Source organism: Protopterus annectens, chromosome 5.part1 (assembly GCF_019279795.1).
Source record: "Protopterus annectens isolate FY-2018-M chromosome 5.part1, PAN1.0, whole genome shotgun sequence".
Classification (NCBI taxonomy): domain Eukaryota; kingdom Metazoa; phylum Chordata; order Ceratodontiformes; family Protopteridae; genus Protopterus; species Protopterus annectens.
The window spans coordinates 467,102,447-467,119,314 of record NC_056736.1 but is presented as its reverse complement, the minus strand read 5'-3'; the positions used below and the strand labels follow the sequence as shown (position 1 = coordinate 467,119,314).

General features: G+C 40.1%; 1 protein-coding gene across 2 annotated transcripts in view; it reads right to left on the bottom strand.

Moving 5' to 3' along the window:
• IGSF11 (immunoglobulin superfamily member 11) overlaps positions 1-16,868 on the bottom strand; it is an 899,111-nt gene that overhangs the window by 236,264 nt on the left and 645,979 nt on the right. For both annotated transcript variants that reach the window (XM_044073123.1, XM_044073124.1), the window contains exon 3: positions 8,082-8,289. In XM_044073123.1, the coding sequence (XP_043929058.1) occupies positions 8,082-8,289 (208 nt within the window). The remainder of the gene's footprint in view (positions 1-8,081; positions 8,290-16,868) is intronic.

Genomic DNA, 16,868 nt, shown 5'->3' with positions numbered 1-16,868 from the left:
ACAAAAGACTGCAGTGTGTCAGCCAGTCATAAACTATAGCACATATTAAATATAGGTGTTTAAATGATCAAGATCATTAAGTAGTTTTAGGATACACTGTAAACAAAATACTTCAAAGTAGCAGTATGCATAAACTAAAAAGCATATTTAAACAACATACATTAATATCTTTAGAATGGCACTTAGGCAACATTGGTAGCTTAAAATAGCACTTAGGCAACAGTACTTTATCAGCAATAAGCAGCTGGCTAGAGTATGGAGTAGCTAGGCAACCTCTGGGTTAAGACATTCAAGTTAACCAAAGTAAATAATTTGATGCAAGTCCAGAACTTTATCAACTAGGAGCCTAAACAGATATGCAGTTAAACAGCTGACAGAAATAGAGCAATGCCAGACTTCAGCATATCCTGAGGGTAGAAGCACTGGGGTGAGAGTTTTGCAGGACTAGTAAAGAAATTAATATAACAGTTGAAAGGGTGTTATCTACGCAGATCCTACTGTGCAGACTAGAATTGGCTCTAGCACTACGCTGATAGGGGTAAAAAAAGAGAAGCAAAACCTTGTTGTTTGTAAATTGTGGGGCAGGAGGTTTTGGAGAGTAGGGTGGAAGTGTCTGTTCCAGTGAAAAACAACATGAATTCACCGTTCGGAAAATAGCGCACAAGCGAGCGCTGATTTTCCCATAAAGTACCTGAAGTCTATAATAGTTTGGATATTAGGGTAAAAGCATCTAATCCATTACCTAAAAATAGTTAAGCAGTTAAATGGGAGGGTAAAGTATGAATAATAAGATATAATGAAATAATGCAAATAAACTCTTAAATTGTTAGAAGTAAGGGGAAGTGTAGCATTAACAACACCCTGTTCAGCATTTAAAAGCACGTGAACAGGGCCCTTTATCAATCAGGAATCTAGAGTTTTGATCACTGAAATGCAGACCCTTTTATTTACCCTGGGAATTTAACAGCATCTGCATCACAGCTGTCTACAGTCCTCCCAGTGCTAATCCAAATGAGGCAATGACCACATTATACCAGGCTATAAATGAACTACAAAACAGGAATCTAGACTGTGTTCATATAGTGGCAACTGACTTTAATCCCTATTAGGGCTCGGTTATTTTGGTTTAGTGTGTTGCTTTTCCAGGGGTTACCTGAGTGGTGTCTAGGATAAAAGCTAGATGTTAGATAGTGCTTTGATCTTAGTGCTGTTGGACACTATAACTAGATGTCCTAAGCTTAGCTCCACACAAAACCTTTCTGTGTTATGGATTAAAGTCCTAAGTACTAGCTTTATAGGTTTGCTACCATACAGAGCACTGCTAACCACCTCTGAGTGGGGAACACCACCGTGAAAATGCACCTAATTTATAGCAGAAAGAAAAAAGCAGAAAAATAACCCCTGTGCCCTGTGGCCAATAAACAATTATACTTTGAGCTCCCTGGAGTGCTTACCAACTCAGAGAGACCTTCTTCCACAAGAGGAATGGTCCCGGAACTTCTCACAGCAAAAGTAGCTCTTAAAAAAAAAGAAAAGGTGGCGTTCTGTATAGCAGCAGCTACTTCAGCTCAGCAAGGAAATGTGCAATGTTTGTCCTATTCTATGTCTAAATTAAGAGAAAAAAGTAAATCAAGGAAAATTGCTAACATTAAGCTAATTTATAGTAGAGAGACTTTTCTGGAAATTCGATCCTGAGGCTTGCTGTGTAACAGGTTTGATGAGCTACTGTTTATGGGGCCTGTGGGGCCTACAACACTTCTCAAGTTACAAGACCTGGAAATCTTACTCAGACATGGAACAAAATGCCTGGTATGTACAGAATCAACATTACTGGATCATGGTAAGAGAAGGAAATGCAAGAGGTGTGAGAGAACACACAAAAGAGGATCTAGGGCTGGAATCACTGCAAGGCTAAAAGCAAATCCCTACAGGCATGCACTCTCATCCATTCTAATGGCAAATGTTCGATCATTGGAAGAAACATGGACTATATAAGGCTGGAATTATCTACTCAGAACAAGGTGTGGAAATGCTGTGTGTTTATTTTTATGGAATCTTGGCTAAACTCTAACATTAATAATAAGCCAGTCCATGTGGCGGGGCTATCACTTTTTAGAGCAGACAAAATACATTTTCTCAGTGGTAAGTCCAGAGGGGGAGGGGTCTAGTATATACATCAATAACAACTGATGTACTAGTTGTGAGATAGTATCCTCACACTGCTCAGATAATCTAGTGTTTTGGTCACTGAAATGCGGACCCTTTTATTTACCCAGGGAATTTAACCGCATCTGCATCACAGCTGTCTACAGTCCTCCAAGTGCTAATCCAAATGAGGCAATGACCACATTATACCAGGCTATAAATGAACTACAAAACAGGAATCCAGACTGTGTTCGTATAGTGGCAGGTGAATTTAATCAGGCCAACTTGAAAACAGTTCTGCCTCACTATTTCCAATATGTGGACATTGCAATAAAGGGTGAGAACACACTGGACAAAGTATACAGCAATGTTAAGCTGGCATTCAAGGCACTGCCTCACCCACAATTGGGAAACCCTGACCACCTCTCCATATTGTAACTACCAGCATATAAACCACTGCTAACTAGAGGGAGACCAACAGTGAAACAAGTAAGAGTATGGCCAGAGGGTGCAGTCTCAGCACTCCAAGACTGTTTTGAGAGCAGAGACTGGGGCATATTCAAGGAGGCAGCTACTGAGAACCAGTGTATCAACCTGGAGGAGTACACCGAGGCAGTGATGGGCTACATCTTGAAATGTGTGGATGATGCGACTGTCACCAAAACCATCATCACATGAGCCAACCAGAAACCCTGGTTGACGAGAGAGGTGTACAAACTACTGAAAACAAGGAATGCAGCCTTCAGGTCTGGAGACAGGGAAGCCCTTAGAACAGCCAGAGCAAATCTGAACAAGGGAGTGAGGGAAACAAAATGCATCTATGGCAGAAAGATCCAGAGCTACTTCTCTGACCAAAAAGACCCAAGGCACCTAAGGCAGGGTATCCAGTCCATAACTGACTACAGACCACTAGCTTCACAATGTGAGGACAACAAGGAATTCCTAAATAAGCTGAATGTGTACTTCAGCAGATTTGAGGAAAGGAACAGAACAAAAGCAAAGAAAATGCCCATCAGCCATAATGAGAAGATGCTCACCCTCAACCCAGCAGATGTCCAGAGGGCACTGCACAGAGCTAACCTGAGAAAAGCAGTTGGGCCTGACAACATCTTAGGGCATATGCTCAGGGACTGCGCAGTGCAACTAACAAATGTCCTCACGGATATCTTCAATAACTCTGAGTCAGAAAATAGTTCCAAAATGATTCAAGGATACAACAATCATTCTATTACTAAAGAAGTCTCCACCATCTTGCCTAAATGATTACTGCACTGCAGCCCTCATCTCCATAGTGATGAAGTGTTTTGAAAGGCTGGTCAAGGATGCCATAACATCTGGGCTGCCTGCTGATCTTTACCCTCTGCAGTTTGCTTACCGAGCAAACCGCTCTACAGCAGATGCCATTTCTCTAGCACTCCATCTATTGCTGGAATACCTTAAGAATAAAAACACCTACACGAGGGTATTATTCATTGACTCCAGCTCTGCTTTTAACACGGTCATCCCTCTTCATCTGGTAATGAAGCTACTCCAACTAGGTGTCAACACTCCACTTTGTAATTGGATTCTTGACTTTCTCACAGACAGAGCTCAGAAAGTGTGCATAGGAAATAACTCCTCAGATTGCACACTCTTAAAACTAGAGTTCCACAAGCATGTGTACTAAGTCCCTTGCTGTTCACCTTATTTACACATGATTGTACAGCCAGGTACAACATAAATCACATCATCAAGTTTGCTGATGACACAACAATGGTGGGCCTCATCACTAATGACGATGAAACAGCATAAAGAGATGAGGTGGGACAACTGATTACCTGGTGTGGAAGTAGCAACTTAGCACTAAATGTGAACAAGACATAAGAGATAATTGTGGACAACAGGAAAAATCACAAGGAACATTCTCCCCTCACCATCAATGGGGAAACAGTTGAAAGAGTCAGAAGCACGAAATTTCTGGGAGTGCATATCGATGAGGACTTGTCTTGGAACACAAACACAAATGGCATAGTCAAGAAAGCGCACCAGAGATTGTACTTTTTAAGAAGGCTGAGGAGAGCGAATCTCCTATCGACAGTTCTCACTATCTTCTACAGAGGTACGATAGAAAGCATCCTAATGAACAACCTTGTAGTATGGCGTGGAAGTTGCTCTACCTCTGAGACTGAGTGCAAATCCCTCCAGAGAGTGGTGAAGACAGCCGAGAGGATCATTAAGACCACTTTACCACCTATCCACCACTTGTACATATCCAGATGTCTGAGCAGGGCCAGAGGAATAAAGACTGCACTCACTCTGCTTACAGACTGTTCCTGCATCGATCATCCAGAAAGTGCTTTTGAAGCATGCGTTGCAGAACTACGAGATTCAGGAACAGCTTCTTCCCTGTCATCAGGCTGCTGAACTCTAATAACCACTACACTCAATGATGTCCAACTGGGTCAGTAGAAACTGTCTCAAATTGTGCAGGTACCTGGTTACCAGTCTCACCTAATACTTAGTGCAATATTCACCATGACTGTAACTTATAGATCATCTAGGACAGTAACAATGCAGTAAAATATCTCTTCTTTCAGTGCAATACATGCAAATTCATAAATAACTATAGTGCAATACTCTAAGGTCCATAGTGCAATACTCTAATGTTCACAGTGCAATGCTCAAATGTCTCTTTCTGTGCAAGGATCAGTGCAATGTCTTAATGAAGTACCTGTGCAATGCTAAAGTCTCATGCAAGTAAGTGTTCAGTTCAAAAAGTGTTAAAATATGTTCCTAATTATGTGTGATATTAGTCTGTCTACCTGCATGTCTATGATGTAATAGCTAGGTGCTACATCTGTAAATGTCTGTAAAAATAGTCTATATGTTGTCTGCACATTGAGTCTGGAGACACAGAATTTTGTTCAGTTTTTGCACTTGTGGGATTTCTGAATGACAATAAAGTTTACTTTACTTTGACTTGACTAAATGTGGATTAACACCCAACTTCTTCTTCTTCTTTCGGCTGCTCCCATTAGGGGTCACCACAGCAGATCAGTGGTCTGCAAAATGACTGGCAGTAGAGTTTTACAGTGTTGAGTTGCCAGCCTGGTGCCTAACCTTCCTCAGAAGGCACACACAAGCACACACTCACGCCTAGGGCCAATTTACACTGTCCAATCCATTTGCAGCATGTCTTTGGGAATGTGGAAGGAAACCAGATCACCCTTAGGAAACAAATGTGAACACAGGGAGGACATGCAGACTCTGCATAGAAGGCACCCCAGCACAGAATTGAACCAGAGTACCTCTTGCTGTGAGGTGAAAGCTAACCACTGCACCACTGTGCCACCCAGATTAACACCCAACTAAGTCCTAAAAAGCTGTCTGGCTGATGAAACAATCTTACTTTAAGCCTCCAAGTGTGTTTCCTAGTTTGGACTGACAAGACTACTTTACTACTACACACTTTGGCCAAAAGTGAAAAGTACCAAGTAACTACAATAAATAATTGTCACTTTTTCTGTTGTGTTTCCTAGCTCAGACAGTCCAGGCTATCTTTTTCTTCCAACTAGAATAGCAGTCTCAGCTTTCTTAATGTAAAAATATAACTTAGATAGACAAAAGTGAAAAGGTATAAGAAACAAATCAAATAACTAGCTACAACAAGTCATTCTCACTTTAAGCCTCCCTGTTTGTTTTCCAACTCCAACTAACCAGGCTACTTTACTACTGCCACCAGAATAGCAGTCCCAGTCTTCTTAATGTAAAAACATACTTTGGTTAACCAAAAGTGAAAAGGTATGGACTAGCTACAACAAGTAATTCTCACTTTAAGCTTTCCTATGCATTTTCCAACTTGGACTGATCAGGCTGCTTTACAACCATTGTTACAATAGCAGTTTCGGTCTTCTTAATGTAAAAACGCACTTTAGTTAGCCACAAGTGAAAAGGTAATAAAAACAAGTCTAACAACTAGCTACAAATAATTGCAAGGCAATTTAAAGGCAGACAAGCCAGTAATTAGGAACACACACATTTTAAGGCAGTTTTAAACAACAGACATAACTGATTAAATTAATAACTAACTTCAGATAAAGAGCAAACACAACACAGAAAACTGATATAAATGGAAAGATAAGTCCAATTATAAATGTTGTTTAAATTTATTTCCCCAGCTGCAAAATGTCATCCAAATGATTTATCAAACTTCCAAGTTTTCAGCAGTCCCAAGACTGAAGTGCTGCTTCTATAATGTAAAATGCAAGTGTGTGTGTTGGGGGGGGGGGGTGCTGAGTTAATTACCATGGTCTCTAGTTACAATTAACTACAACAAATTCAAAAAAACACCTAGGCCCAACACAGAAACCAGAAAGCACCATACACTTTAAAAATGTTTTAAATTAATAGTTTTAACTTCAGATAAAGAGCAAACATAATACTCAAAATTGATTTAAATGGTAAGATAAGTGCAATTATAAATGTAGTTTAAAGGTACTTCCCTGGATACAAAATGTAGTCCAAATGCTTTGTTATCAAGCGTCCAAGAATTCTGCAGTCCCAAGAAGGGGGGTAAGGTCCTACACACCTCTGTAACACCTGCTAATCCTAACACTAACTCTGCCCTTATCCCTACACCTTACCTTAGATAAATATTTCCAAAACACCACCACTGCACAAAACATCTTGGACACACACATACATCTAAAAACATACACATACATAACACGAAATCTATCCTCTCACCTAAATTTAACTATGACTCTAACCTAGAGACACTTGTGTGCGTGCACACACACACACACACACACACACACTACAGCTATCCCCTTTCCTACCCCTAATTCAAACCCTAATCTGTGAACACAGATTATTTCCCAACCGTAATATAAACTCTCTTACCTGTTTCAGCAACATGAACACTCTGCAACACAAACATTCAGTAAAACTGAATGCTTGGTAAAACATCTGACAGTACACTTTACAAACAAATGGATGTTTGAAAAAGTGTAGGGGACAGATACATTTATAAATACAAACACCTTTTTCAGTTATGCACATTCTGAGAAAACCAATGTATCCCACTCAATTACATCATCATGTTCGTTAATTTTCAAAGTAAGATGCTTGACCTGCATGACCTTCACACTAACAACATGCCATTTCAGAAACTGCATGACCTCAATGACATCCTTTTCAGAAAGTAAGAGTCTTCTAAAGCTGCGCTTAGTGCGAAAATCTAGTAATCTGTACACAAATTTAGGTCGTGACATACTGTGAGTTCAGTATTTTATGAAGTCAGAGAAGAAGGTTGCAAAAAAAAAAAAAAAAAAAAAGTCTGTCCCGACCAACACCCAAAAACAGAAAAGCAACATGCTTTTTGCATTAAAAATTGTATAATTTTGTAACATACATGGAAAGAGGGATACTTGCATCTCTACAAGGTTCTTTAATTTGCTCCAAAATGTCCATCAATACACTGAGACTGAAGCTCAAACTCATGTGTGCCTGATGCCCCTTACTCTCCACTACTGCCATATGCTTACTGCATTACACTTCCCATCCCCTCACTGGATGTCACTCCTTATGTTTGCACTTCTCTTGTATTGTAAACTTGTTATTAAATGTAAGTCTCTAACATTTTTCCTCTGTGAATTGTGTGCAAAACATTGGCATGCTTCCGCACCACCCTGTATCTCCTCCTATAGAAATGAAGCAAATGTATTTTATAAGCTGTCTCTGTCAATTACAAATAAAGATGAAAGAACAACAAAAGATTACTAGCATCATTACCGTCTTCCTGGAAAGACAGCTGTACAGTATAGAGGTAAATATTTGCAGTGTTTTACTGATCCACATTGCTAAACACTAACATATACCACCATAAAAATCATTAAAAATTGATGTGTATATGAACAGAAAAAAAAAACACTACACAGATGTTTTCAGCAACATACCTAGGACAGTCAACCCAATGACTCCAATATTTCGACCACCACGGTCAGGCAAATTGTTAACCATACAATGGTATGTCCCTGTGTCCTGGAGTTGGGTGTTGTTGATGAAGATAGAGGCACTAGTGCTGGGCATTGTTGCCACAAATTCAACCCTCCCATGAAACTGTGCTCCGCCACTGAAAATCTGCCCACCTTGGTACAAAATTACCTGCAAATGAAAAGAAAATGTATACTTAAGAAATGAGACTTGAAGCTTGTTAGAATGCAAACACATATTATTCCATATGGGTGGCAAGTAAAAGAGGGCACAAATCACACAGGCTACGAAGACAGTATAATGTTTTACAAGGTACTGTATGGGCAGGTCTTGAAAGTTTGGAACCCAACTAACATGCCACTAACTGTGGCTTCCTACTATCCTGCTCCAGGACATCAAGAGACTGAGATACAAATCTGGCTTGAAATCCTGGGCATGTATATCACAACACAATTTTCTTAGGACAGTTTCTTTGCAAACAGAAAAGGAATAAGAACATTATATGAGGTCTTAATGGTAAAAGCAGATACTGTAAGCTAATGCATAAGACAAAAGGAAAAGCCAAATCATATAGCCCGATGGCATAGAAGGATAAAACCCTGACTATAGCCACAACAACCTATGTTTGATTAGCAGCAAGGCATCATAGGGTCCAGGCAGGAGAATGATAAGCTTGAGTGGCCAATGCCAGCAAGAGGATAAGGGATATATGGCCTGAATTTATCCAATGACAGACTTAAAAAGAAAAAAAAAGACATGGGCATTCAGCACTGCCATATAGCTGAAACACCTGATGTCCTTAAGGGTCACTTATATATCCCATTATCCCTTTTTATAAGAGGTTTTAAGGAACCACATAGTGAAAACTCTAGTTTGGCTAGGATTTTCTTGTAATTTTTTACCACCTGATTTGGCTGTGTGTTTTGTTTACTCTTTTAGTCAGTAAAAAAAGGGAAATAAATAAATTCTGATTACTGTGAAGTTACAAACTGGTATTTTTATATAGCTCTAAAATGCACTCATATATTGATGGTACATTCATGCTACACGACATAGAAGACTTACCCCGGGATTCATGAAGCTTGCGCCAGGTGCAGGCGTAGCATCGGCGTTCTAACACCAAATATGGCCACTGAGTGATTCAGGTACGAGCTGTTTCCACGTGCACTACCTGCGTATACTACGCCCGCACAACTCCCGAGCCTTGTATACTAAATACCCCAAGTGCAGCAGTGTAGCATGCAAATGAAGGTAAGTGGCAATTCAGGAAGTGGTGCAGGCATAGTGTAAGCATGCAGAAATGTAAACCACAGAAAATGGTTTACATTTTTGCAAACATAAAATCGGAGCCATGACAGCTGACCAAACACATGTATTATATTGTTAATATATGCCAATGGCTAAATACATAGCCATTGGCATAAAAAAATGTACAAAATATAAAATTAACATTTAATATATATAGTCGCACTATCGCGACATGGAAGCGCAAGGCAGTGGTGCGCAAAGGGGATTGCAAGGAATATATAAAAATATAGAATAAAACCGCAATGAAACACATATCACGATTCCCCCATAATAGTCAATGGCAGGCATGTTGCACCATACTATGGTGCAAGGGTTGCTAAGGGGCAGTGACAGTGTTATGGGCAGTAGCTAGGAATTAGTAGGCAATGCCATGCAAATGAGAGGAGTAATAGTGAATCGCAAATTCCCCTCTGGTGTAAGGATGCACCTCACAGCGTAGCGTTATAACACTGAGGTGTGCCCTGGAGATAAATATGACATCAAGAGAGGGGTGTGTCGCCATTGCTGTAAGCACATTGGAGCATTGCTAAACCGGTTTGCCCCTAACTAGGCAAAGCTGCAGGATAGGGGTGTGTTGAATTGGCCATAGCTATGCTTAGCTGAGAGTACACACGGTAACCAAGTATGCATGTGAATGGAGATGAAAATGTGTGTAAACCCAGTAAACGGGTATGCGAGGTGCGCACTGCAGCTGAAACAGGAAGGATTTAGGAAAGAAATAAGGAAATGCTGCAACAGTGAAATTGGAGTACAAATGACTAATTAACATCTAGGACCTTACAGTGGGCCATTGACAACAGCTAACAAGGCTGCAAGCAGCTACCTGCAGAACAGGAAAGGGGAGGGACTGTACTGCAAAGAAAACAGTAAAATGTCAAAGCAGAACAAAGCTGATTTGCAGTATATCAGCTACAAGGCACATTTTGCCATGACTGGGTAGGGAAAGTACAAAACAAGAAAAATGCAGGTGGCTGCATGCCTGATAATGGGAGGGGATCCAGGTCTAAAAGTGAATTAAAGGGCAACAGATTAATTAAGGCAGGCAAGTATATCTCCACAGTAAAGGCCCCAAACTTGCAGTACTCATAATTAAGAAGTCAGTTAAACAGCAAAGAACCAAACCAGGAAGTAAATGCACACACAGCCAGGAGATGGAACAGTTCGTTGTAAGTTCACCAAAGCAGATTCAATAAATCCAGGTAGGCACCAAACGAATTCAAATAATTCCTTTATTCAGAACCACAGAATGATAAAACACAAGCGCTTTCGCTCAGACAAATTCTGAGCTTTATCAAGTGACACCATGCTGTTAAATCAGGTGTCTTATATACCTTGAGAATCCTAAATTAATTAGGAAGCACTACCAATTGACATTTTAAAGAGACTGTGCGCTTTTATATAGTATCTGTGCATTTGAGGTTCCAATCCCAATAAAGGCAGGGATGTTTATCATGTTCAAAAGTATACCTTAACCATAGCTTGCATATATAGGAAGTAATCGTCTGTATAATAAACATTCGGAACACCCATATAAACCCATGTGCTGGAGAGTACAGTCAACAGAGAATGTAATGTTATGTCAGCACATAGTGAGATGTTACTTCACTGACATGTATATATCCTGAGTAGTTAGCGGATGTGGCCGTGTTTGCGCCAAGACAGGTTATACGTTACAAAGTTTGTTTAACTGTGTTTAACCGCTGCTATAATGTCACACAAACACTTTTAAACATGCTTACAACTGCTTAAATGAGCCTTATTCTGGAGTAAAAAACATTTGTAAAGCATTGCAGGTGTTGAACCCTGGACCATGCACACTATAGTCATGGGACTTACCACTAAGCCATCCGAGGTGTATACATGTTTCATGGTCTTGCGACTACACCTTATACCATACTCATTTCACTGTAATGATCACAAATGGGACAGTCACTTTGTGTACATATGTACAGTACATTGTAATGTAATGTAGTTTGTGAACCAACACATTCCAGTCTACATATGTATTACTGTTACAAATTAATACGAAATATATATATATATATATATATATATTATACAGTTACATCAATAATCATATATATAAACATCTATGAACACACTTTGTGACACAGAAGCACTCCAAAGGAATTGGAGTATACACAAAACACATGCAGCTCTGGTATTATAACAATTAATAGTAGTCTAATTCACCATAGAAGGAGTGGTTGTTGTGTATGTGAAGATTGGGCTGGGGTGGAATGATAGGTGCTGCAATCATGCATCAAGGAGGGCCTGGGTCGGATGTCCAATAAGTGAACTGGAGGGGTATACATGGAGTATGGGGACAATATAAAAAGAACACAAAACAATAACCTTTCTCATTCAGAATACACCCTGTCATGTCACATTGCAACACCTAATTTCACAAACATATGAACATTAACATGTATCAGACATATGTACACCAACTGACTGTCATATTTGTTTTCAGTAGTGAGGAATGTCTGTAGTACAATGTATATTCTAAACACCATAACATTTGTACATATCTTAGATGCCTTAGTGATAAAGTCAGTGACTGTGGTGTTCATGGTCCCGGATTCAAGACCTGCAAGGGCTGTTACATTATTTTGAGGGCCAGAATAAGGGCTGTTGGATGCAGGTGGATTAAAGCACTCTTAAGCAGTTATAAACAGGTTTTCATGGGTTTGCATGACAGCAAGTGGCGCTGAAACATGGTAAACGGAGAAACGCTTCACAGGTTTAACATTTGCTTAACGTTGCAGACCACAAGCAAACCTGCTTACAACCGGGTAAATGTGCATTATTCACACTTTCCCTACCAGTGTCTACTTTGAGAGGTAAAATAATAACACCTTCCAGGAGAAGAACCCGCAACCATGTACTCCATCCTCAGAGTAACGTAACACTAACCTACCTGGGATGTACCTATCCCAGCTGTGTATGCAGACAGGTTAAAACACAAAAGGGAAGAATGTGTTGAAATGGGAAACCCACCATGTACCCAATTAAAGGTGTATGCTCATATATATATATATATATATAGAGAGAGAGAGAGAGAGAGAGATACATAGGGACATGTCAATATATACAGGTCTACATATATATGTAGATATATAAATGGGTTAAAAACATCTACACATCTATGGAGGTACAGATAAATGTATGCAGTAATATATATATATATATATATATATATATATATATACACACACACACACACACACACACATATATATATATATACATATACACACACACATATATATATATATATATATATATATATATATGTATATACATATACACACATACATACATGTCTGTAGACAGCATCCAAAGTGTTCATATCTGCGTATAACATGGACCATAGCAGTCACACATTCCGCCCCCCCCAAACAATATGAACATAACATATGAAGAGTATATGCCAATACACTATTACAAATATGTTCTATGGATACAGTCACCAACACAACTGCAATGACTGCAAATATCCATGACAGAAATACACAGACAGCTTTAATTTTGCAAAACTTTATTACATTCCGATGTATTGCCAAAAGGATTCAAGGGCTAACAGTACCCGCATGCTATAGAGGACGCATTTAACAGTGCCTTAATGAATCAGCCTGCAATTACCATAGTATTAGTCCACTAATGGATAGGTGTTCACATAGGGAAAGAACACCCACACACATATAGACGTTGTATAAAAGGGGTTCCTACACACCTGCATGTGCTATGTACATCCACCAACATCTAACCCACAACCAAAATAATTACATCAATACATACTGTCATACCATAACCTATTATTCAACTACTGTACAACATCTGCTGAAACCTTAACATACCTTGACACAGTAACACTAACATGGCCCTATTTGAAATAGTCGCTTTTATACAATTGAACAGCTGCTGATGTAACAGGGTTTGTATGAACTAATCCCGTTTCAGGAGGTGTTACCAAGTACTGATTATCAGCACAGTATGATACTCAGTAACACCAAACTAAATATGTCTGGTAAGCACACTGCAAGCCCCCTAACATTATATGCACAGCTATGCAGCATTGAGCTGGTCAAACAACGTGGCCAAACTGCAGCATATGCAGAAGTATCAGGTACAGGCAAACGCTGCACAAGTAGCAATGTTCAGGAAATATAACAGCAGTACTCACATTTAGACCAAATCCTCTAGGCATTACATACAATATATTACTGTTTGTCTCCATACAGCTATTGCAATAGATTCCAAACAACACTTCCATGCTGTCTTCCACACAAGTAAGGCAAAGGGACAATGCCCATGTGGAGTACTCATGTTATACTCCACTGTAGCCATGGTATTGGCTAAGGCAGTAGCAGCGCAGCTGATGTGCATGTAATTAGCTGCTTAGGAACACCAATTGGTTATTGGGATAGCACATGTTCCTGATCTGTAACTATAAAAGGTTGCCTTGTCACACATTCAAACCATCTGTATCTACCTGTAGGACAGTACAAAACATTGAAAGACGAACCGAAAACCAGTATTATACTAGTCAATAACACCTCCGATTATTAAGAAGGTATGTATATCATGTAGTAGGTCTGTGTATTTAGTACCTGTTCTGTAAGAATTACAGTGTAATCAATGCATATAGTGGAAACAGTTATCTTGTAGCGATGTATTGTTGAGCAGTAGTAATGCTTTTAGTATTCTATGTGTGTACTGCTGTAGGTCATACGGCAAACTCTGCATACACCACAAGGGATGATATGGGATTGGAACCCACCAATTTGCTTCCAGCCACTGTCAATGTCAGGATTGGTCCAACAAGTATCTGCTATAACAGAGGATAGTATATGTCGATATATTGTAACAGTCGACATATGTATGGGTGTATAAGTAAGGTGAACATGTTAAAGGTGGGCTTACCATGCAAATATTGTGTGCATTGTGGGATATTGTGCCAATAACTGTGTAATGTACAGTGTTTTAGGCAGATCTGTATTCTATTCTACATAGCAGTTCTGTTATGTTATGCAAACAGTAATTATGTCTATTGGCAATTACAATACTCAATAACAGAATACATATCATTTGTATTCATGTGGCAGTTTAGCAGCACAATAGCAAAGATAATTGGAAGAGCCAGGTAACTATCCATGCGCATAACACATGTAATATCCAACTCTCTAGTATCGTTTGCAAGCAATAACAGCTGTGCATGTGTACATGTTATGCAAATGTGTAGTGACCCTTGTTACAGGGCTGGACCACTCTAGTATCGTTTGCAAGCAATAACAGCTGTGCATGTGTACATGTTATGCAAATGTGTAGTGACCCTTGTTACAGGGCTGGGACCTCTCTAGTATCGTTTTGCAAGCAATAAGAGCTGTGCATGTGTACATGTTATGCAAATGTGTAGTGACCTTTGTTACAGGGCTGGTCCTCTCTAGTATCATTTGAAAGCAATAACAGCTGTGCATGTGTACATGTTATGCAAATGTGTAGTGACCCTTGTTTAACGGCTGGTCCTCTCTAGTATCGTTTGCAAGCAATAATAGCTGTGCATGTGTACATGTTATGCAAATTTGTAGTGACCCTTGTTACAGGGCTGGGCCAAATGGCTATGTGCACACCTACATAGAGTGGATATTTAGAGTAGAGACACACTGGTTGAACTACCAGGTTTGTGTAGCCCAACCTCTCATTGCCAACCTAACAGCCGCTTGCACATACTGTATGTAAGGTAGTGCACAGCACTGGTAATGAAACAGGTTGTATATCATCTTTAACTCCAGTGTAGGAGTGTAAGATGTAGGAGACAGCTGCCCATGTGTAATAGCCATTTCATAGGTGATGGCTCACACTATCTGAATATATCCTGATCATGTTGATAGTGGCGTCAGAGTCTATTGATACATGACTCTGTTTGGAGAGTGGGTGTCTGTGCCCAACAGAGCTCATGGTCCTGGTGGATATGTGAGTATATACCCAGAGAAGGAAACAGACCTGTAGACACTTGTATCATCTGTAATCAAATAACAGGATGTGATGTGCTCCTCAGAGGAGGATTGCTGCTAAAGGTAGCTACAATGTTTCCATAATAGCCAGTGTTGTCACGTCCATAACATAAATATTTACATGTGAGCGTCACTGTCTAAAACATCTTCATAAGCAACACGTAAACTAAATACAGTACTTGTAGTACTGAATGCTCATACAGGCATGTCTACTAGTCAGCTACTGGTGTTTACTAATGTCAGCTTTGTGTATGTGGCCATCCTGGGGGAAATGTAATCTCTATGCCATGTACACTGCCAAACCCACCTAACACCATGCCCCACACATTGTTTGGGATGCAGCTACAGGGGTAAGCTGGAAGGCAGCCCAGTTTACAGCCATGACTGGACTGGACAGTCATGAGGTGTAGGTTAACACATGCAGCTCATCAACACAACCAACACATACCCTTACCAGAACACAGTAAGGACACCCACACATACTACCAGAAATCACACACATTCACAGGCACTTCTAAGTATCTGGCCAAACAAGTGACCCCCAAGCTGGAAGAGACAAACACCAAAATACACAAACTGTATGACATAGTTTGCATAATTGTGCCACACCTCAGAACACTTGGCTGGAAACATTTGTGAATGCAAACTCTAGCACTATGTTACACAGCAACCTATACAAGGGTATACATACTGTCAGCTGCCTGTCTGCCATGATTAGCCACATACCCATACACTCAGACCACCTTTTGAACTATACACATGGCTCTGGCATATTCCATGTTGTTGTGCAGGACCTGTGATGCAGTAGCCTGGACTGCATGGAAACACATGTAGGAACTGTCAGGTCTTGTAGCCCATGCAGGTATGTCCCAAGGCCTGGGTAGCATTCTGCCATTGGCCAGAATGATACTGCGGTACAGGGACAATAGGATTGTATTCCACAATTGTCTAGTGTAGTGGTGCAAGTCAAAGGGTATCCAGTTTCTGTTTGCCTGGGATAACATGGTTGACAGACCATGATGCTTTGCCAGACAGGGCCTGCACCTGTCACCCCTGGGAATCTGGATACTGCCTAGGGCTCATGCTTCCCCTATAATGTCTTCATCATGCACAGTTCAAGTGAAGGTCCACTGCTGTTACAAGGACAGCCAAGCAATACATGCGGGTCTTGCTACACATTGAAACATGTCAGAAACACTATACGGACACACATATGTCAATACCTAACACGGAGAAAATATCTGTGCAATGGCTGAGACATGTTTCAATGCTCCAGAGAGCACACCTGCATGACCATGTTATAACATATACATCACCTCTTGCCCATTATCCTTTATTGGAACATATGGGTTGCAGGTGTGTCCATATTCCTGAAGGATATGTACACACCCACGCCAGTTGCACTTGCATAACTTCAGATGCATT